The sequence below is a fragment of the Mus caroli genome, unplaced genomic scaffold (genome assembly GCF_978045245.1).
Source record: "Mus caroli unplaced genomic scaffold, Mus_caroli_1 scaffold_19, whole genome shotgun sequence".
In the NCBI taxonomy this organism is placed as follows: Eukaryota; Metazoa; Chordata; class Mammalia; order Rodentia; family Muridae; genus Mus; species Mus caroli.
The window spans coordinates 29,380,001-29,402,500 of NW_028227274.1; the positions used below are offsets into that span (position 1 = coordinate 29,380,001).

At 50.2% G+C, this 22,500-nt stretch overlaps 1 protein-coding gene across 1 annotated transcript in view; it reads right to left on the reverse strand.

The window, feature by feature from the left end:
- Myo7b (myosin VIIB) overlaps positions 1 to 22,500 on the reverse strand; it is a 77,894-nt gene that overhangs the window by 5,715 nt on the left and 49,679 nt on the right. Inside the window, exons 20-38 of the mRNA XM_021150276.3 lie at positions 21,767 to 21,851; positions 20,109 to 20,327; positions 19,008 to 19,178; positions 18,685 to 18,894; positions 18,382 to 18,540; positions 16,143 to 16,270; positions 12,171 to 12,297; positions 11,463 to 11,582; positions 10,271 to 10,444; positions 9,169 to 9,396; positions 8,017 to 8,184; positions 6,788 to 6,905; positions 6,569 to 6,695; positions 4,672 to 4,835; positions 3,156 to 3,337; positions 2,385 to 2,515; positions 2,072 to 2,229; positions 1,443 to 1,596; positions 826 to 981 (exon numbers count right to left, since the gene is read on the reverse strand). Of these exons, the coding sequence (XP_021005935.1) occupies positions 826 to 981; positions 1,443 to 1,596; positions 2,072 to 2,229; positions 2,385 to 2,515; positions 3,156 to 3,337; positions 4,672 to 4,835; positions 6,569 to 6,695; positions 6,788 to 6,905; positions 8,017 to 8,184; positions 9,169 to 9,396; positions 10,271 to 10,444; positions 11,463 to 11,582; positions 12,171 to 12,297; positions 16,143 to 16,270; positions 18,382 to 18,540; positions 18,685 to 18,894; positions 19,008 to 19,178; positions 20,109 to 20,327; positions 21,767 to 21,851 (2,979 nt within the window). The remainder of the gene's footprint in view (positions 1 to 825; positions 982 to 1,442; positions 1,597 to 2,071; positions 2,230 to 2,384; positions 2,516 to 3,155; positions 3,338 to 4,671; positions 4,836 to 6,568; positions 6,696 to 6,787; positions 6,906 to 8,016; positions 8,185 to 9,168; positions 9,397 to 10,270; positions 10,445 to 11,462; positions 11,583 to 12,170; positions 12,298 to 16,142; positions 16,271 to 18,381; positions 18,541 to 18,684; positions 18,895 to 19,007; positions 19,179 to 20,108; positions 20,328 to 21,766; positions 21,852 to 22,500) is intronic.

Genomic DNA, 22,500 nt, shown 5'->3' on the forward strand with positions numbered 1-22,500 from the left:
CCTGGCATAAAGATGAGCCCAGTACCACCTACCTGCAAGAAGGCTGGGGAAACAAGAGCTCCCTAGCAGTACCAGGGACTGCTGGCTGTGACACTATGGACAGGAGTGTTCTTGTATTCACAGGCCAGGGGATTGCATAAGGGGTAGGGACTGCAACATGGCCGTCCAAAGGATGCTGCGTTCTCCATGGCCACGCACACTCACATCACTCACTCGCTCAGCCCACTTTCATCATGGTCAAGGCCAAGATAGAGAAGGCAGGAGACTATTAGGGACAAGGGGGGATACAGACACTAGGGTTCATAGTTTGAAATGAAGCAGGGGCTGAGGAAGGTTGAGTTTGTCCCCAGGACATATCCATGGTCAGAGGAAGAGTCCAACCTTAATCAAGCACCTACTAAGTGCCTGCATAAATATGCCAATTTCACTGTCACTTTAGGTATTGACCTAGCTCCATGGGAAGACCCTCTTGATGGTTACAGGGAGGACAAAGATGGCACAAGGGTTAAGAGGGACAGGCCTCTGACCTCAGCTACCCTGGGTTGAACTAAGATGCCTTAGTCATGCTAGGCCACCTGAAGACTCTTTATGTTCTGAGTAGGCAGAAGTGGGGCAGGGGAGCTACAGGTAAGATGGCTATTGGTCCTGATTGAAGCATCTCTGAGAACCCAGGCTGCCTGGGACATTCCTGAGCCTTCTGTCCCTTCCTCCACCTGGTCCTACCTTCCTGGAAAGGAACATGAAGTCACACAGAACCATGTCCCCGTATACCTGCTCGGAGCTGGGACCGGGTTGGTACTCTAGGGTGTAAGGCAGCAGGTTTACCTTAGAACCCTGTGGAGCCTGCGGCTACAGTCGAGAGCCAACGGCTTCTTCTTCCGGGAGTCTATGAACTTCTGAGCGTGGGGCAGCAATGTCTTCCCAGGTGGGAAGAGACCTGTGCAGAGCCAGAGTAGCTGCCAGGCTCGCTCTTCACTGAACCTGTGGGGTAGCACCCATAAAGTGGTAAGGCCCTGTGCTGTGCCCAGGCCAAGCAAACACCTCAGAAGCAAAAATGGGACACTTGGGCCCGTGGGTTTGGGAGCTTGGGTGGGAAGGGGGGAGGGGATGCAGTACACACTGAGGCTACATTGTGCCAGCTTGCAATCCATTGGCCCAGGGCAACAGGGCACTTTCATGCCTTGATGACAAGATGGGTGGCCCTGTCTGTCTTATGGAAAGGGATTCAGACAGGCCACAGTCTGCCCAGGCCATAGAGAAGAAAGGCAGTGGGCAAGGTACAAGCCTGGGATATCCCTCCTTTGTCACCCACCCTCAGATACTAGCAGAGCACACTGGGCCCTGGACTTAGCATGGCTGCTTTGGCTGCTGGATATGTGGCTGTTTCCCCTCAGCAGAGGCATATCCCAGGGCCCAGAACAGGAGGCTACCCTTTGGCAGACCTGATGGAGTTGTGGGTCAGTTGCTTCAGGATCTGGCAGTACAGTTCATCCTGTAGGGCTGGGTCCTGCAGGGCTAACGAGAACATCTGGTCTGTGAGCTCCAGGCTGTGCCAGGACTGCCGGGAAGGGTAATCGCCTGTGTACTTGAGGATGGGTGTGACTGTGAAGGAGAACAGCACCCAGGGAGACTCAGGCTGAACCTGCACCAGAGCCTTAGCTGTGGCCCAATGCTGCCCGGGGAACCCAGGCTGAACCCTGAACCAAGCCACTCATTGACCAGCTAAAACGTGACCCCTGAACCAAGTCCCCAGTTGCTCTCTGGACCAGTGCGCTCTCAACCCTGATTCAGGCTCACAATGAGCCCTGAGTCAAGTCACCCACTGACCTTTGACCCAGGCTCATACTGACCCTTAAGTAAGGTTTCACTCCATATGGACATTTCCAGGCCCTTTACTTAGCCTCAAGCCTCTTTGCAAGAAGCTGAGCGTTGGCTCTGCACACATGAGAGGGCACTCTGCCCTCTCACATGGGCCCTGACCCCTCCCAGGTGGCTGTGGGACCTTCAGGGGACCCGGGTGGGTATGCCCGCAGGCTTGCCCGCAGCTAGGGTAGGTTGGTGGGAAGGATATCGAGGAAGATCTGGCAGGCTGCATCCCGCAGTTTGGCTTTGTCGTGGACAGATTTGAGCAGTGGTTGGCGCAGCGGCTCTGGGGAGTAAGCCCACAGATGGCCCCGGCTTCGGGCCATGGGCATCGCGGCCCTGCTGATGGTCTCTTTCTCCGGAGCCCTGCCAGAGAAGGCTGGTGTAAGGGTCTGTGCCGAGGCTTTCTCTGCCCTTGCTTGGCCTTACAGGGTGGCTGCTGCCTTCCTTCCCCTTCTTGTATCCCGGGCTGTGTGCCGGCCAGCCCAGCCTTCTGGCAGCCCTCAGAATGGGGACCTCACCTGAAGAACTGGTAGGAGAATTCCTCCAGGGTGTATGGCGACTCTGTGAGCTGCTCCTCCAGTGGTGGCTCCGGAGCCCGCACCTCCTGGGCTGCCAGCTTCCGTTTCTCTGGTGACATGGCCAGCAAGCTCTGCAGGGGGCAGGCCCACAGTTACCCAGGAGCCACTGCCACAAGGCTCTTCCTTAGACTTTTAATTTAGCTTTCTCAGTGAGTCAGAACACAGGGGTGATAGACTTTCACCTACTGTGTGACCATGTTGAGTCAGCCTATCTGAGACCTTCCTCTGCTTTAGCCAGATTAGTATCAATAAGTCTGTATGACCCTGTCCTCAGCATGTGGCCGCTCTTGCTCTCACAACCCAAGGCTCTCTTTCCCTAGGACATCTCTGCTCAGGCATTTAGGAGCTGCTGTTGATGGCAACTTGAGTTGCAGGCTTAGGGCACATACCAGGCACTTAATGTGTGCATGTTAGAGGGTCTGCCTGCCTCTTGGGGCAGGAGATGTCAACACCCTGAGCTGAGGAAGGGTGTTTGTACCCAGGACATTTCCATGGTGAGAGGAAGAGAGCAACCTTTACTGAAGACCTACTAAGTGCTTCTGCATAAATATGCCAACTTCACTGTCACTCTAGGGTTAACGGGGATCGGTACAGCTGTCTGAATGCCCATGTGGTCCTGGATCTCTATAAGGAAGATGGTGAGACTCAAGCTAAGTATCCCAAGAGCCTGCTCTCAGTGCCCAGCTGATTAGAGCTGTGCAGGAGACATACCAGCAGCTGGGTTGAGGGCTTGGTGACCGAGGGGATGGTGTAGAGACAGGCAGTGGGCACCAGCCCCGTCTTGCCAGTTCTGTCGTTCTGACCCAGAGCCCAGTTCTCTGAGGCCAACAGTCCTTGTTTCTTGGTCAGGATCAGTAAGTCACCTTTCTTGAAGGGCAGAAGGGTGATATCGTCTGCAGGTCCAGGTTACATATAGAGACAAAATTGCCACATTTGCCAAGGGCTCCCCAGAGTCCCCAGACTACACTAGCATTTCAGAGATGACATCCTTTGACATATGAAGAAACCAAGACACAGAGCCATGGGCTTGAGGCAACTCTGAGACAACAGTGCAGATTACTGTCACCTGCTATAGCCCAAGCCTATCAGACTTCTGAGACCTAGTCAGGAGCTGGGCAGGAGGCAGAGTGGGGTACATAGCTGGTGGTTTACATGTCTGGCCAGAGCACTCTGTGGTCTGACCTCTGAGCCCATGTGCAAACCAGTAAGCCTTTGATGATATTTCCTAGATGAGCATGAGTGAGAACTAACAGGCAAATGGATGAGCACTCTCTGATGTTCCTCACAGAGTCTAAGAGTTCCTACAGATATGGCCGCAGAGGGGATAGGAACTCCATAGGAACTCAACAGCGTCAACTAACCTAGACCTTTGGGTCTCTCAGAGACTGAACCACCAACCCAAGAACGTACACAGGCTGGACCTAGGCCTCCCCACACTTATGTAACAGATGTGCAGCTTGGTCTTCATGTGGGTTCTGAACAACTGGAGCAGGGGCTATCCCAAAAGCTGTTGCCTGTCTGTGGGATACGTTCTTCCAGCTGGACTGCCTTGTCTGGTCTCAGATGTGCCTAGCCTCACAGAGACATGATGTGCCAGGGTAGGGGGATACACAAGGGTCCCCAACCCACTCAGAGTAGAAGGGGATGGGGATGGGGGAAGGATTGTGGGAGTGGGTGACTTGGAGGGGGGCAGTGAGTGGATTGTAAAGTGAATAAGGTTTTTGTTTGTTTGCTTGTTTGTTTTTTTGAAGAGTTCTGACAGAGCCCTTGCATCTGAATTGCAGCCAGTTTGTCTACAATGCCTGTAATCAATCTCGATGGTTGACGTCTGGAGCCTGACACTGGCCTAGCCTATAGGCTCCAGCCCAGCTCTTGTTGGAGTGAGGACTTTCACGGAAAGCTGTGTGGTGCTGGGTGAAGTATCTCCCTCTCTGAGCCTCTGGTCTGGCGTCTGTGACGTGGGATAATAGGGTGGTTGTGGGGATGGTGTGGGTGTAGGTCCCTGCAGGTGTGCGTTAACCTTGCCAGTGTCTGTGAGAACATGGGTGGTGTTGGTGGAGTGTACGTGTAACACACCTCCTTTAAGCCTTTCAGATGAGGACCTTGCTGAAGCTGACCCCATGATACGGATGCTTGTGTTTCTAAGCTTCACTTTGGGTCTTGTGGATGTGAGGAAGCCACCCTTCTCCACCAGTCCCATGAGCCCCTTCCCTCTCCCAGTGGGCACCTGTGGCCCTTCTGTCCTGCAGGGCCATGGCGAACACAGATCTCTCCTTCAAGCCTCCCAAGAACAAGGCCACCATCTCCGCAATAGCCACGCTGCTGGGGGAGACGAACTCGTACTCTTCCTGGAGTGTGGCTAGAAGCAGCTTCTTCCCTCCTGGGGCGTCCCTGAGGGCACAAAGGGCGCAGTGGGACCCGGAGCCTTCCCGGCTCGCTCTCTCTCATGACAGCTCCTGAGCAGTCTTTGAGAAGTGACAGCTCCAGCGCCAGACATGAGGAAACAAGGGACTCCTAAAGGGTCCTTGGAAGAGGTTAGTCAGTGTCCAGGTTGGCCCAAGTTCCAGGCAGCACCTTAGGCACTGGACAAGTGGCAAGCAGATCTCTGTGTTCCAGAGGCAGCGGGGTGTGAGATGTCCCAGCATGAAAGACTGCTCTAAGCAGAAAATGGGCAACATCACACAGAATGCTCTAGGCTTGGAACATGGGACAGTTACCTAGCTGATGTGCCACAGTTTACTTCTCTCCAGAATGGGTGCAATTGTTAAAACTGATTGTCACTGTTAGCCTCTAGCTCACCTATGTGACCAACCTCCGGGTATACCTGATAGAGTTTCTAGCTGATGTGGGCAGACCCGTACTAAATGTGGGTACCACACTCTGTAGGCTCAGATCCCTGACTGAATGAGAAGGAGAAAGCTAGCTGAGCAGCACTCATCTCTTTGCTTCCTGCTGTGACACGGCGGGGCAGCTGCCTCACGCTCCTGCTGTCTGTCTTTCCTCCGTGATGTCTGAACCCTCAACCTGTGAGTCACACTGAACCCACCCTCCCTTAAGTTGCTTATACTGGGTAGTTTTGTGTGGCAGCAAGGCAATTCACTAACCCAGCAGGGGATGCTGTGAGGACTTCCAGTTGCCCAGGAGAGTGGACAGTGGACCCCAGGGAGCAATGGGACTGTGAACCTGTCAGACCCCTAGCAAGACTAAGGAACTGAAGTGGAACAGTTCCTAAGGCAGGAGTTCCCAGATGTCTTGGAAGAACTCCGAGTAAGTGTGGGAGGGTGTCCCCAAGTCCCGTGTGTAGCCAGCATTTGCTACTTTACAAGTTCAGGGGTACACAGAAGGCAAGCGTTTCCCCTTCCAGTTAATGGCAAAAATCAGCTGTGAAGGAGGGGAAGGCAGGGACCTGGCCAGAAGGCAACCCCAGCCTGAAGGCCATGCTGGCCACCAGGAGCAGGCTCCCTGTCCTCCCCAACCGCACAGCACCACATGCTCTTACCAGAGAGTGTAATACCCTCTCTCTACCCTTACAAGCCCCTAATGCTAGAAAGGACAGAAAAAAGGATAGAGGGAAAAGGGGCGACATTACTGTTAGACTACTTCCTGTTGACAGAGGTGTAAGTTCCTTGGTGAAAGTTTGATCTTCTCTGTCAGCGTATCTAATTTCTTCCTCTTGTTGTTTCACCTTTGATCATGACCACTTATCAAACTATGACCAACAGCAACCAACCACCAACCAGCAACCCATACCATCTCTTGGGAACCCAGCATTTATGTGCCCTCTGAAAAGTCCCCAGAATTCCAAACGTCTCACAATTGCAGAAATTATCTGCAGCTGGCAAAATCACGCCCCTAATAAAGCATGAGGCAAGTCATAATCAGCTGCTGTGGATTGTTTAAAGTAGCCCCATGTCCTACACTTGGGATTAAAATGCAAACGTATTCTTATACAATTTCTGTTTTTTTTTTTTTTTTTTAAGAAGCTGCAGATTCACCCTGCACTTGTGCTTGCTCCACTTATCCTGCTACTGCTGACTTGTTAGCCCCTCCTCATATCTGTCCTTGAGTTCCATATCCACCTAAACCAAGGTCTCAGGTTGAGAAGTAAAAGACTTGAGGTTTACCTGTTGGCGACCAGACCCATGACCTCTGCGAAGGACAACCCCAGCAGTGTCCTCTCCTTCTGATCCAGGAAGTACATCCCCTTCCAGTTAATGGCTAAAACCAGCTGCGTCTTGGGAAGGCGGGGACCTGGCCAGAAGGCAACCCCAGACTGAAGGCCATGCTGACCACTAGGAGCAGCTCCTTGTCCTCCCCAACCGCACAGCACCACATGCTCTTACCAGAGAGTGTGGTGACTTCAAATAGCCGGGAGAAGAGCAAGGGCCACAGAAGACGGGCAGCCTCCACTGTCTGCTCCCTCACCGCCAGTGGCGTGGCTTTCGACTGGGTATACTGGGCCTATATGGAGTGGAAAAGCCCGGGCTGCATATGGAAGGGTGAAGGACAACCTCCAACATTGGCCCTCACCTTCCACCTTGATTGACACATGCTCTCTCTCTCTCTCTCTCTCTCTCTCTCTCTCTCTCTCTCTCTCTCTCTCTCTTTTTGAGACAGGGTTTCTCTGTGTAGCCATGGATGTCCTGGAACTTACTTCTGTAGACCAGGCTGGCCTTGAACTCAGAAATCCGCCTGCCTCTGCCTCCCAAGTGCTGAGATTAAAGGCGTGCACCTCCACTGCCCAGCATGACACATGGTCTCTTGTTGCTCACTATTGCTATGCCAGGCTAGCTGGCTCCCAGGATTCTATCAATCCTCCTGTTCCTGCCCCCATCTCTCTGAAGGTATACATCGGGACTGCACAGGTGTGTGCTACCCCACCCAGCACTTCATGAGTTCTGGTGATCTGAACTCAGGGTGTCAGCCCTGCGCAGCAAGCTCTTTACCCACCAAGCCATCTCTACACTTCTCTCTTCCTTATATTTCTTCCCTTTGCCTGGCTCACCCTTTCCCTTCCTCACATGCCCCACATCCACTGGGCTGTGTCTAAAATGTCCTCAAGTTTTCTTTCTCTGTTGGACCAAATGCCATTTCTCATCTCTACATTCATGTGCTGACTTTAGGCATGGAAATGAACACAGCAGATATGAAGGGTGATTTGGCCATCTGCCACATGTACCAAACACTTAGGACGTGTACACGGTGACCTAAGATTTCCATGTGCCTGGTGAGGGGACATTGAGAGGCTTGGAGGTGAGCATGAAGGGAAAAAATGATGAGCCTGTGCCAGGCCACAGAACTGTCAGAATTCAGCAGCTGTGGAGCCTCAGGCCCTGGAGATAGGCCAGCTAGGTGCTGCTGGGCAGAGCAGTTTGGGAGCAAGAGACCTATACAGAGGGAGGAGGGCAGGTGACAGGAACCTGTGGTGATGTGCTGAGCTAAAGGAGACACTTTGTCCCTTGAGTCAGGGATGTGCCTATTAAAGCACATGAGAGACTCATGGAGGAAGGGACCCATTCCTCTCATCACCCCTCAGAGTGGACCCAGAGTGCCCAGCCTGCCACAGACTGACCTTGGCATGGGCAGCAGTGACAAGGCTAGCCCACTTCTCTGGAGACTTGGTCCGGTACAGCTTGGAGGGAACACAGCTGGGCAACAGCTCCTGGACAGCGTTACTCTTCACCGTGGCCCCAAGCTGCACATAGCAGTGCCGGGCCAGCAGCTCCACAAGCTCCTCCTCCTGTGTGCCAGGGACAGCGGGAGCATAAGAGGGGTGAGTAAGGGCCCACAAGGTCTCCCCACGAGGCAACTCCTACCTCAGAGCAGTGGGGCTCACCAGCCTCTCACACAAGGAAGGAGGCAGGAGCAGCCTCCTGTCCTAACCTCTCTCCTACACTGCTGCTCTAGGAGGGGCAGGTCCTCCCATGCCAAAAACACAGTGGCTGCCCCATTCAGGCAGACGGCTGGAATGCTGTGGCTGATAGGCTCCCAAGACACAGCCTCCTGATGTGGCATGTGGTGTTTGCACCTGGTGCCACATAGTCACAGAGCACCCCGTTGTTAGAGCTCTTTGTGCATCCCAGATGTGAGTGACCCCGAGGGTCCTCTTCTTCCTTCCCTTCTCGTCTCCTCCCCTCTTCTTTCTCCATGTTCTTCCTCCTCTTTCCCCTCTTTTCCCTCCTTCTCCCTCTCCCCCAACCCCTAGAATAAGCCTCATGTATCTCCGACTGGCCTCAAACTCCCTATACATCCAAGAATAACCTTAAACGTATGCTCTTCTTGCCTCCCACTTGCTGGCATTACAGGTGTTCGCTACCAGGTTCAGTTTATACGAGGGATCGAACCCAGGTTATCATCATTCAGCTTCGAGGCTACATTCCTGATCCCCAGGATACACTGCTCTATGAGCAACTGGTGTGGGAGGTCAGGCAGCCTGGGACAAGTAGGGGGGTGGCTTTTCTGCCTGATGCTGTGGGAGCCAAGGATCCCAGATGCCCAAGCAAACCTGCAACCCAGAGGAGGAAGAAGAAGGCCAGGCCTGGGAGAGATAGCTGTACCCAGTGTTGGCTCCACACCTGCACCCTTGTATCTACCTTTCCATCCATCCTTCCTCAGGCTCCTGTCTGCCACATTCTTTATTACTTCCACTGCCACGGAGCCCCTGTACTGCAAAGCATCCTGATGGCCACAGTCTAGGAATGGGGCAACTCGCAGGGCTCCTCACCTTCTCAAAGTTATACTCGCCAGACCACACCCCACGGAGGACTTGGTGGTAAATGAGCTCAGTGCTCACAGGGTCCTCTCGGGAGTCATGCCAGGGGGTGAAGAACTCCTTACGGAAGTAGATACGCCAGGGGGCCTGCCGCTGGCTCTCTCCCCTCTCTCGGGCCAGTTGTTCACACTGGGCCACAGCATCCATCAAATGGTCACAGCCGCTGCCCAAGGACCAGAACTGAGAATTGGGGGCAAGAGGGATTAACAGCTGCGATATGCCACGCCCCAACACAGACATCTATCCTTAACATCATATGAGGAAGACAGGGACCATGGTGCCCTGTGTGGGCCAAGAAGCCACTCCTGAGTCCAGGTAGACACCAAAATGCTTCTTTCTTTCTCTTCATGTTATATGTGTGTGTGTGAGTGTGTGTGTGTGTGTGTGTGTGTGTGTGTTTGCATATTTGTGGAGGTCACAGGTGGATGGCAAATCTTCCCTAATTGCTTTCCATCTCCGTTTCCGAGATGGGATCTCTCATTGAACCTAGAACTCACTGATTTGGTTGGATTTGCTGGTCAATGAGCCCTGGGACCCTCACATCTCCATTTGGGTAGTGCAGCAGCAAATGTCGCCATGCTTAGATTATTTACATGGTACTGGGGGATTGGTCTCAACTATCCATGCCTCAGTATGTGCTTCACCAACTGAACTGTCTCCCCAGCTTGCAGAAGGTGTCCTAGTCTGTCCATCACTGCCTAAAATGCTTCCCAAAGAAGGGAGAGTTTGACTCCCACAGATAAATATTAGGGTTCCTAGATTTGGGGGTGAAGGCTCATATCTAGCCCTATGTGGGTAAAGGTACAACTGATGGCCTGTAAGTATGCAGGCAGGAGGACCTGGCATGTGGTATGAGGTGTCTCTGGTGTGTGTGCATATGCATGGATGTGTGTGTGCACGAATGTATGTATATGCATGCCCATATATGTGGTGTGTGTGTGTGGTGGCTGAGGATGCAGGCATGGAAGGTTAATAGGTACAGATTCTGGCTTCAGGGTGCTCTGGCCCAGGTGTGCATAGGAGGCATAGGTAGGATATGAGTCCTAGCTGATACCTTATCATATACAGCGACCTGGAGGGAGAAGCCCAGATTGTCCCTGAGACCCTGTTTCTGAGCGACGTGCTGGCAGATTTCTCGTGATGTGGAGGCGGAGTCCACAGAGATGGTCAGGCTCTTTCCGGTTGCCAGGATGACCTGGATCGGGATGTGCTTCTTGGACTTGACAGCCTAGGGACAGATAGGCGGTACTCTGTAGTCCTGGGGCCCAGAGCCTGTCCCCAGAGGCTCCCCATCCCTAAGCTTGCTTGTTCCTATGGAGTCCTGAGGGTGAGTCCCTCAGAAGACCCAGGGTCTGACTGTGAATTGGCATGGTGTCCAGTGGTCTGTGCTACCCACCCAGAGTGGGTAAGCTGTAGACTTTGTAGTCTCTGCAGCCCTGGTGTACAGCCTGTATCCCATAATAAGCCGCACTCAGATGCAAACCCAAAGTGCTGAGGTTGTCTCAGACAAAGTTTAAGTCATTGGATCCTAAGGCCAACACTGTATAGGTATATGAGTGGCTTCATGTTCACCTATAGTTTGCCTACGGGAATTTGGGGAAGGAAGGCGGGTGAAATTGCAGAGAGAACATGAAGGGAATGTGGCCAGAGGAGGCCTGCTGTCTTTACATGGGGCAGGTACAGGCACTGCTGTGACCCAGAGTACTCCCTTTATCCTGGTGGTCTGGAATGACCCTTTCTGAAGTCTTGAGAACTCAGGGGTGTCATGAGACAAATCAGGTAGAGGTGGTGCCGGCTCCCGATAAATAGCAGAGCTATGAAAGGCAACAAGCTTGCAGAACCATTGCCTTCTAGAAGCTAGAAGCAATCAGTGTGCACTCTCTATACGGAGCATGGTAGTGATATCTTCCTGTCCGGGTAGGCGGGAGAGGTAGGAACAAAACAGGAATGTGGGTTAAGAGGTGGGTAGGGAGGTTCTGAAGCCTAGGCCATGCTGAGTACCGGGGTGACCTGGAAGGAGCAACAGAGGAGCCAATGAGAGCGCTCAGCTAGCAAAGGCAATTTTGCCAAGACTGATGACATGAGTTTAGTACCTGGTACCCACATGGTAGAAAAAGAGAGCTGACACCACCAAGTTATTCTCTGACCTCTGCATACATGCTGTGGTACCCACAACCACATGGTGTGCATACACAAAAAGATGGAAGGAGTCAAGAAACAGTGTGTCCCACCCTGCCAGCACCTACCTGCAGCTCCAGCCAGGTGGGGGGTTCTGCACGCACCCCATTGGCGAAGGTGCGTTGCAGCCGTTCAGCACAGAAGGGCCCATAGCTGGGTGGCCCTTGACTAATGAAATTCAGCAGATACTGGTGGTGAGAAAGGGGTGGGAAGAGGGAGACATTCAGAATGGAGGCCTCTATTTTCGGCCCAGGTCAATTTAAACCCTTCTTTGCTGGAGATGTGACTCAGTTGCTAGTGCTTGCCTAGCATGGCTGAAGCCCTGGGTTCTAGTCACGCTCAGATAGTCTCTAACTCTCCATCAATAACTTCAACACCAGGTGGGACAGTTAGGTCTGATCTCCTGCTTCTACCTCCTGAGGGCTGGTACAGGAGTGCATCACAACTTCTACTCTTATATGATGCTGGGGATTGAATCCAGGGCTTCGCGCATGCTCAGCAATCATTGCTACCAGTTGAGCGATATCCCCAGTCCATCTCCACTTTAGTCCTGAAGGGTATGTGCTTGGGACCAAGGGAAGTGAGACCGCGCTCCTGGATAGGAGCCAATAAGAGCATCCTTTCAGATGAGAAAATCGAGGCTTAGAGAAGTGTAGATAGTGCTGCTCACTAGCTATGACCTCTGGACTTGGCCCAGCGTCCAGGACTCAGGGCCTGCTCCTGTTGTGACCTGCCTCCTCCCCAAGCCAGTCCCGCCCCAGCCTGGCTCTCATCACCTTCATGAACCTCTCTGAGGGTGGGAAGCATCCCAGACAGAGGCTGAGCAGGATCCAGCCCCGGGCCCGGCTACTTGTTTTGTAGTTCTCGGAGAGCTGCTTGCAGATCTGACAGTAGATTTCATCCCTGAAAGACACAGCCCATAGGCTCTGTGAGGCTCGCAGGAGGAGGAGAGCTTGGGTGCCTATGCACTGCACCCATCACCTGGTGTCTTCCCAGAGCTCCGTCTTTCTACCTCCCCATCCTAGTTTATCAAGGCCCTGCCTTCAGTCCTCCTTCCGGGGTATTCCTTCCCTTGAGTCTTTGCTTCTGTTCCTGCCTCTGCCCACGGCCTCCTTGCCCTTGCTGCTGTTCTTGATGCTCTCTCCCTGGTTCACGTATAAGCAACCCGTTCCTTCCCCAAGCTTACAGTTACTTCATTACCTTTCTTCTCCTCTGCTTTAAGACAGCGTCCCACACCCTGGAGATAGGCACCTCCTCTAGTACAGTGATGAAAGAGGAGATAGGGTGTCTTATTTTGCTTATCACTTTCTAGATTAAGAAATGTGCAGGATGAAATCTCTCCAGGTTTTTAATGTAGGCACTTAGTGCTATGAACTTGCCGTTTAGAAGTCTTCACTATGTCCCGTAAGTTTGTGTATATTGTGTTTTCATTTTAATTTAATTCTAAAAAGTTTTAAACTTTACTTCCAGACTTGGCCCAGGTCGATACATGCCTGTGCCAGCCCCCAGGAGGCAGGAAGCGGGAGGATCAGCCCTAACTGGCCTACAGTGAATGTGTTGAAGTTATTGATGGACAAGCTAAATCAAATTGACTTTGATTTTTGTCTTGACTCAATTTTCATTCAGTAGTGAGTTGTTTAACTTTCATGAGTTTGTGTATTTTCTGCTATTTCTATTGTTGATTTTTACCAACTACACATATGATATAAGGCTAATCTCTAACATATAAAAAAAACTTTAAAAAACTGGACATCAAGAAAACAAACAGCCAAATTAAAAATGGGATACATATCTAAACAGAATTCTCAAAAGAGGCAATGTAAATGACCTAGAACAACTTTAAAAAAATGTCCAACATTCTTAGTTGTCAGGGAAATGCAAATCAAGACTACTTTGAAATTCCATGTTACACCTGTCAGAATGGCCAAGATAAAACAAGTGACAGCTCATGCTGGTGAGGCTGTGGAGTAAGGGGAGCACTCCTCCACTGCTGATGGGAGCACTCCTCCACTGCTGATGGGAGTGCACACTTGTACAGCTACTGTGAAAATCAATATGTCAGTTCCGCAGGAAACTGGAACTAGATCTAATTCAAGACCCAACCGCACCATCTTGGGCATATACCCAAATGATGCTCTATCCTATCAACCATCGTCATTGCTACTCTTTTCATAAAAGCCAGAAACTGGAAACAACATTGATGTCTGTCAACAGAAGAATGAATTTAAAATGTACGAGTTCAAAATCAGTCTATGGCCGGGCAGTGGTGGTGCACGCCTTTAATCCCAGCACTCGGGAGGCAGAGGCAGGCAGATTTCTGAGTTTGAGGCTAGCCTGGTCTACAGAGTGAGTTCCAGGACAGCCAGGGCCACACAGAGAAACCCTGTCTCAAAAAAAGCAAAGCAAAACAAAACAAAAACAAAAAACAAGAACAAAAAAAAAATCAGTCTATGGACCAAGTTCCAGTTCAGCCAACCTTACGCAGTGAAGGAGTTGGAAAACAGAAAGCTAGTGATAATGTAATGGAACAATAGAACATGTTCCAGCCCCAGCAAACAACAGAACTCAGCAGCTTCAGCCATGTGGCTCTGGCTTTAGAGTCCAAAATAGAAGGGACTACTGCAACAAATGATGCTGGTTAGATGGAGCTAAGAAACTAGTGGTGATTAAGAAGAGACCTGCGTCACTGAGGTTAAATCTTCTGGGAAGTGTTTTCTGAGAGCACAAAGAAACTGTGTTCCAGAGATAGCCATGGTTGTTCCGCGTGCTGCAGCTGTACTTGGTTATGTGTAAGAGTCACCCAGGTGGTACTGGTTTTGAAGGCATGAAGGGGTCATGAAGAGCAGCTGAGGCTTAGCACTGTGAGAGGCCATGGAAGGTCATTGGTGAAGATGGAGCCTCAGTTGCAGTTAATGGCCCAGGACTGAAGGGGCCATGCAACGGAATAGAGGCTTGGCACTGTGAAGAGAGCCTATGAGAGGCTATGGGTGAAGCCCAGTTGCAGCAGAAGACCCCAGTGTATTGGAGATGCCAGTACCATGGGATGGTCACCAAGAACAGCAGCGGCAGTGGAGTGGATCAACCTGAGCTTAGAGTGCTACAGTGGGCAGAGCTGGAGCTGTGATGCCAGCCCTTAGGAGGAGCCCAGAAGATCACATATGGATCCCAGACACTGAAACAAGAAGCTGTAACACTGAAGTTGCCCAAGATGTTCAAGATACCAGAGCCATGGGTTATCGGCTGAGGAAGGCTGCCATCAGGGAGTAGAACCACCCCAGCAGAAAGAAGTTTCTTGCAGTCAACAAAGATGAAAAAGGAGTTGGAGATCTGAAGACCTTTTTGACATCAGACAGGGACATGCTGAGTTTGTCCATGTGGTTTCCTATCTTGCTTTGGAAATTACAGCTAAGTGATTGTACGAATCTCAGAAGAGATCTTAAACTTTGGACTTTTAACGTTGTTGAGACTGCTATAGACTATGGGGATTCTGGAAGTTGAACTAAAAGTATTTTGCATTATGCTATGTTTAGGAATGGCCCCCAGAGGCTCATATGTTTGAACAAGCCTATGGTGGCCAGGGAGTGGAATGTGTTGGTTTGTATATGCTTGGCCCAAGGAGTGGCACTATTAAAAAGTGTGCCCTTGTTGGAGTAGGTGTGTCACTGTGGGGATGGGCTTAAATACCCTCAACCTAGCTGCCTGGAAGTGAGTCTTCCACTAGCAGATTTCAGATGAAGATGTAGAACTCTCAGCTCTGCCTGTACCATGACTGCCTAGATGCTGCCATGCTCCCACTTTGATGATAATGGACTGAATCTCTGAACCTGTAAGCCAGCCCCAATTAAATGTTGTCTTTTATAAGAAAAAATATGGTACATATAACAATGGAGTACTACTCAGCCATTAAAAAGAATTAAATCATGAAATTTGCAGGTAAATGGATGGAACTAGAAAAAAAAATATCATCCCAAGTGAGGTAATCCAGACTCCATGCCACAATTCCTGTATAGCAAATTGCACATGAAGTACGTTTAACATAAGCTGAGATATGTTAACATGAATAATATAATGCAGAACTCTCTAAATTTATAGGGTCCTGTACCAGAGCCTATTCTACAATGACTATCTGGAGCTCCTGGGAGACTGAGGCAGGAGTTCCAGGCCAGCCTAGGCTACATAGTGAAGCACTGTCTCAAAAAATAAAATAAAACAGAATAAAGTGAATTGCCCTCTAGCTGATGCCAAATCTGTCTTAAAACTGCATCTGCCCAGTCCAGCCTCATGCACAGGTATGTGTGCATCTATGCGTATGAGCTTGTAGAAGCTTTCTTTGGTTACTTTCCACCATACTGATACTTTTAAGACAGTGCCTCTCAGCCTGCGACTCACTGATTTAGCTGGGCCTTTTGGCCAGCAAGAGCTCAGCACAGGCATTATAAGCACACGAGCACACAAGCACACAAGCACACACAAGCACATGCTGCTTTTCCTGGCTCAATCTCAGGTTGTAATGCAGGTGTGGAACCAACTGAACCATTTCCCCAGCCCCTCCTGGCTTCTCTTAACAGAGCAAGCAGAGAGCCTAGGTGGCTCTAACAGCATCTAGGCCAAGACCTAGTCTCCAGGCCCATGTCAGAGTAGTTGAATAGCCGGTACCTAGAGGTAGATGATAAGGGTGATGCCATCACAAGCTAAGGGCCCGGAAAGTGGCCTAATATTCTGAATAGAAGTGGGGAGTGGAGACCAACCTGAGTCCAGGACGCATGATGGCGTAGCCCACAATGAAGTGTACCTTCTCTAGGTTAGACATGGGTCTGTCTGAGATAGGGCCATCAAACTTGAATGTCTCTTCACCAAAGTTCAGCTGGCTGGCCACCTAGAAGTCCACAGAAGCACAGCTGTGACCATCCCGATTTGCCAAGGAGGAAACAGATGCATGGGATGGAAGCAATGGCCAAGAGCTCTGTACCAATCTGACACTGAGCCAGGACAGACAGACAAATCATCTCCTGGCTGGGCTCACTTGGCCAGTGATCTATGAGGACCACTGTAGTTTTATGGAGGAGATATTATTGGACCCTCTGTCCCAGTTGCTTCTTCTCTGTGGAGGCAGACCAGGGACCAAGGGGATGTGAGCGCTCAGGTAGTTAACTGTTTAGCCACCAGGGATAGAGCATTTGTCTTTGACATTCAGCCATCTTCTGGATCAGCTTACAAAGCAAGTAGCACAGGTCAGGGCAGAGGATAGACCTTGCCCCAATGGTGTCATTATGAGAATTTGCAGCCCAAACTAGAGCTTGGGATGAGACTGAGCTTGGGTTGAGGTCAACTCAGGGCTAGATAGCATCTCTGTCTGGGTAAAGCTGGCGTTGGGTATGGAATCTCAGCGTGAAACACTGACTGATTGTATGGGTAGGGTTTGTTTGGCCTACTTAACAAATGTGCATGAAAGAAATCTGAGATCTGACCCTGGGAAGCCAGTCCAGAGTCTCAATGTCTACCTTTTAGAAGACAGAGTTACCTTCTAGACTTCCCGTCAGAGTCCCCGCTGGGAAAGGTCCTCAGCCTGCAATGTGAGCTCCACCTTCTATTCTGGCTATGCCCCTGCCCCATAAAGTGAAGTACTATATTTTTCATCATGGATCACTCAGTGTGAAGAAAAATCATGTAGTGAGGATGCTCAGATAGCTCAAGACAGGGACCACATAGTGGGATGGATACACCATTCCATGAACCTGGGAGTGGACTCAGGCCAAGCCTACAGGTTATTCAAGCCAAAGTTGGCAGTTTAGCAGCAACTTCACGAGAGATCCTGAATCAGAACCAACCATCCAAGCCACTCCCAACTCTCAGAAAGAACTAGTCTGACCTGTCTTAAGCAGCTGTGCTTCGGGGTAACTTGTTACGGAGCATTGCTACCTAACACACTCTGGCGGAGCTTATGCCTCCAGAGCTCAGGAAGTTGGAGCAGCTCTGGCTTGTCCATTCGGTCAGGGCTGCAGAGGGCTATTGGGCTCCTCTATAGTTAGTGGGCAAATGGGTCCTCACAGCATGCTTGGTCTCAGTGGCTCGGTGTATGGAGCACTCATGGATTTCTACAGTGGACCCCCAGTTACGGTCACTGCTGCTTAGCTAACTCCTTTGGATTTTGGTTCGTTCATTGCATGAACCTGGGCCTTAAGGGGGTTTTGACCAAAAAAAGTGTTGTGAATTATTTTTAAATCGTGTGTATGTAAATATGTGTAGTGTGCATGTGTCTGTGTGCATGTGCATACATGTGCAGGTGTATGCATGGCACAGTGCATGTGTGGATGTCAGAGGACAGACTCAAGCGTCAGTCCTCACCTTCTGCCTTCTTTTTGTCAGAGCCTCATCACCACTGCACACACCAGGTTCTGGGAATTCTCACTGCATCCCATTTGCTCAGAGGGATGATAGGTTTAGCTGCACATGCTACTGCCTGGCTTGGCTTGGGGGGATTTGATGAAACTTGCATGGCCAATGCTCTTATCCTCTGATCATCTCCCAGCCTTGCTTATCTTCCCTCTCCTCATCTCTTTCTCTGGCCTCCAGCTTTTTATACAGCCAAGAGTGACCTTAAATCCTCATCTTTCTGCCTCCAGAACTCCTGTGCAGGAATAGCAAGTATGCCCCACCTTATCTGGGTTGTGTGATGCTGGGGACCGGCTCAGGGCTTTGCTCATTCTAGGCAAACACTCTACCAACTGAGCTATAGCTTCTTTCTCAAATATCTGTTTTTCGTTTTTAATGTTAATGTGAATTTAGCTGGAGTCAAAGCCAACATTCGTAGTTCAGGAGACCATCTCCATTTGTCATTGCAAAATCCCAAGCATCCTGTGCCATTCCTGACTCATGAATTCCCAAATGCACTTTAAGTCTTGGGCACTGGGTTCAGTGGATGGTGTTTCCACTCAGCTTCCTAGGTCCTTCTCTAGTGGACACCTCTCTGCTGCCCTTGCCACATACCTGTGAGGATCTGTTGCGCTGAGTGACACTGTCCTTGCCCAGCTTGTCATGGATCTGCCGCATCACTGAGCTGCCAGTCAGGCTGTCCCTGCCATAGACCACTGGCTCTGGAAGGTCACCCATGAACCTCAGGATGATAATCCAAACAGCCAGAGCAGCCTGGGGAATGAGACAGAAGGGCTGGTTGGTTCTGGCACTGGGCCCCATGGTGATCTGGGCTCTTTGCTTATTTTCTATAAACAATGAATGGGTTGGGGGTGGGGGGCAGGCTGGGCCACATAGAAACCAGGGAAAAGCGGGTACCGAGTGGTCAGTATCATTTTCATGGTAGAGGAGTGGGTATCGAAGGGGCTTCTGGATGTGGGTGTGGCTGGCTGACTTCTGGAAGTAAGTCACAGCAAACTTGGGGAAGGTATACTCAGCCAGGCTGTCCACCTCCTCTTCTGGCATCGCCATCATGGGCACTGTATCCAGATCAACCTCATGAAGTTTCTGGGTCTTTACTTCCAGATCCTGGAAGGGCCAAACAGGGAGGACATGGGCCAACCTTTCAGTCAGTGGAATGCACATTGATAGTCCCAGTTAGCCCAAGAAGGGTCCTCCCAACCCTGCTTGATCTGTCTTACCTCAAAGCGTGTTGGGGCTGGACCCTCCTGACCTCCAATCATGGCTGGGAGGAAGCCAAACACTTTCTCCACCATCGCTGTGTCAGTGACAGTGTCATAGATGGACTTACGCTTCCTCTCATGGACCGCACCTTGAGCCTTTGGTTCCTTAGCCAGAATGACCTGAGGCCCCTGTACACACCCCATAGAGAGAAGGTTACTTAAAGGGATTGTCTAGATCAGGTTGGTCTGGGAGCCTGTCTGTTATCTTGGTTACATTAATTGAGGTAGAAAGACCACATGGCACAGGTGGCACCATTCTATGGGGTGATAGGAGTGGGGGAAGAAGCTGAGCACTAGCACACACACAGTAACTTTCATGGGTTCCTGCTCTTGGATGGTTGTAAGATGGTGGGCGAGTTGCCTCACCTTCTGGCAACCTTGACTTTCCTAAGTGAATCCTGTTTTCTTTACATTGTTTATGTCAGGATATCTTATAATAGCAACAGGAAATATGACAAGTACTTTACTGGGGGTGGTTTGAATGAACGTAGCCCTCATAGGACCATAGGGAGTGGCACTATTAGGAGTTGTAGCCTTGTTGGAGTAGGTGCGGCTTTGTGTGTCACTGGGGGGTGGGCTTTGAGAGTTCAGATGCTCAAGCCAGGCCCAGTATCTCTCTCTCTCTTCCTACTGCCTGCCAATCCAGATATAGAACGCTCAGCTACCTCTCCAGTATTATGTCTGCTTTGTGCCACCATGCTTCCCACCATGAGGATAACAGACTGAATCTCTGAACTGTAACCCAGTCCCAATTAAATATTTCCCTTTACAAGAGTTGTTGTCATGGTGTCTCTTCACAGCAGTAGAAATCCTAAGACATTTACCAACTGAACTCTCTTCCCAGCCATTTTGTACAATCGAAATTATATCCCCAGGAACATCTCCTTCATGGACTCTTGCTGTATTTCTAAAAACTGTCTAGTCGATTTAAACATTTTCGCTTGAGAATGTTGGATATTCTAAAGGGCTTTCTCATAAGTATTCTTAATCGCTGTTCATCCATTTCCCTCTTTGTCCCAGGCAACCCTACCTCTCTTTCATACCACATGTACTACCTACAGTGCTTTTCTGTTGCCAGTAGCTCTTCCGGACAACCATGCCCCTGGCATGTGCCTGAATGATCACCACTGCCCTCCTCTTGGCCTGGACTTGCTGTCGCACCAGGTAGCCCCTGCAGCGGGCCTGCAGCTGCACTATCCTCTGTCGCATGGCCTGGAACTGTCTCATCAGCAGGTGGCTCCGGGCAATGGCCTGCAGGCGTTCAAAGCCCACTAGGATCTGTGAAAGCAGGAAGCAGCTAGATTTATGGCAAGACCACTTTCCTGGGAGAGCAGAGCGTGATTCTTCATAGAAGACCCTCTGTGCAACGTAGTCACCTGCTTTTCAGTACAGTGCTGGTGTTGCGGGTATACATGCACGCCTACGTGCATGAACCTAGTCATTACTTGTCTTGATTACTTGGAGCAGAGCCTACCATTCAAATAAGCACCAAACAAGCATCTGGCAATAGTTTATGTGATGGTTTATGTTGATTGTGAACCTGGCAGATCTAGAATCACCTTGGAGACAAACCTCTGGGCATGTCCGTGACAACTTCTCAAGACAAGGTTAATTGAGCTAAGTAGATCTATCCTAGATGTGGACAGCACCATCTCATGGGTCAGGTTTCTGGACTGTATAAAATGGAAATGCCTAGCTGAGCATAGGAACTCATTGCTCTCTGCTTCCTGATGGTGGATGCAATGTGACCAGCAGTCTGTTATTCCTGCTGCCATGAACTCCCCCATCATGATAGTCTGTACTCTTGACATGTGAGCCGTTTTCCTTTAAGTTGCTTTTGTTGGGTATTGGCAGCAAAAAGGAAATGTAACTAATGTGATGTCAACAGTGGACTGACACGGGCTCCACAGCGGACAGTGGCACTCACTGTACTGCTGAACAATGGCGCCCACTCAGGTGGGGGTGTCTCTAAAATAGGAGAGAAATGGATGAACACCCAATCCATACCATGCCTCAAAAGTCTCTGGGTCTCCAGGATCAAAGACCAACTCAGTGGGCAAGCTTAAAGCTCTGAAAGTCACACAGACCCATAGATGCCAGATGTACCACTCCTGAGCAAATCTATTTAAGGTCTGCTTCATTTCCTTTACTTATATAAGTGATTACTATTAAATAAAACAATGCACCCAGTACAACAGGCCCTTGGGTTACCCCTCCACACTTGTGAGCTACCACCTGGAACTTTGTGAGAACCGAGTGCTGAAAGTCAGGGCCAGTTGCTGATGGGACCCTTTTATGCTGCAGCTACAGTCATAGTCATTATGAGAATGAATAAGTGGTCAAGGAAAGCCTGAGAGAACAGAGACTCACATAGAGCAGAGTCACTCTCTGGGGCCTGTGTGGGAAGAACAAAGAGGAGGAAGCGCTGTAACACAAGGTCCATCCATCTGGTTATCATCATGCCAGCCCAGCTCTGGGCGACACCCAAAATTCTGGAGGGGAACACATCGACACCCCAAACATAAGGCTGGAGAAATGCTAAGGAAAGAGTAGGTGGAGAGGGCTGTCACTTAAGTAGATCTGTAATCTCTATCAATCAGCAATGGAACTCTTCCTGCCTGGGAACTCTGATCCAGGGAAATGATCGTGACTGTGTCTTTCATGGGTCAGTTTTCTGCTGCCCCTGAAAGTCCATCCTCCCAAGCTCTCTCTCTCACCAGCTTGAAATTCTTTCTTTGGCTATAGCCTCGCCACCCTGCCTGGAGGGTCACAGCTGCACGTCTCTGCCTCAGGAACTCCTTCCTAGAGGGGAATGCAAATTAGAGGCATTTAGTAATTCTTCTCCTAGACCCTGCAAAGAGTTTAGGAGCCAAAGGATCTATCAGAAACAAAAGTAGGTGATAAAATATGAGTGAGGAAGGAATCTGGACAACACATACTCAGAAGCCTTTGCAGACAGATGGCAGATGTACATGCAGGTTAGAGTCGTGAGGCCTGCCATTAACAACCTAAATCTCTAGGCTAAGGATGGAGCTCAGTGGTAGAGCAATTGTCTAGTATAAAGTTTAAAGTTCAGCCCTCAGCAACACAAACAACTCCCCCCACCAGACAATTAACAAAAAAAGTAAAAGCAAAAGAAAAACTCCCCACGTTTTGGAATGATGGTAATCCCGTTTTTAAAAATAATCAAGAAATCTTTCCTCATCCCTTTATAGCCTACCAAAGACTATGAAGGAACAGGACAATTCGCTGTCTTTTCATTTCTGTTTTTCTGTTTTCGTGTGTGTGTGTGTGTGTGTGTGTGTGTGTGTGTGTGTGTGTGTATGTGTGTGTGTGTGTGTGTGTGTGTGTGTGTGTGTGTGTAGGCACATACACATGGAGGTCTAAGGTTGATATCAGAGGTTTCTCTGATGAGCTCGGCCCATAAGGATCTTTAATTTCATACTCAGTT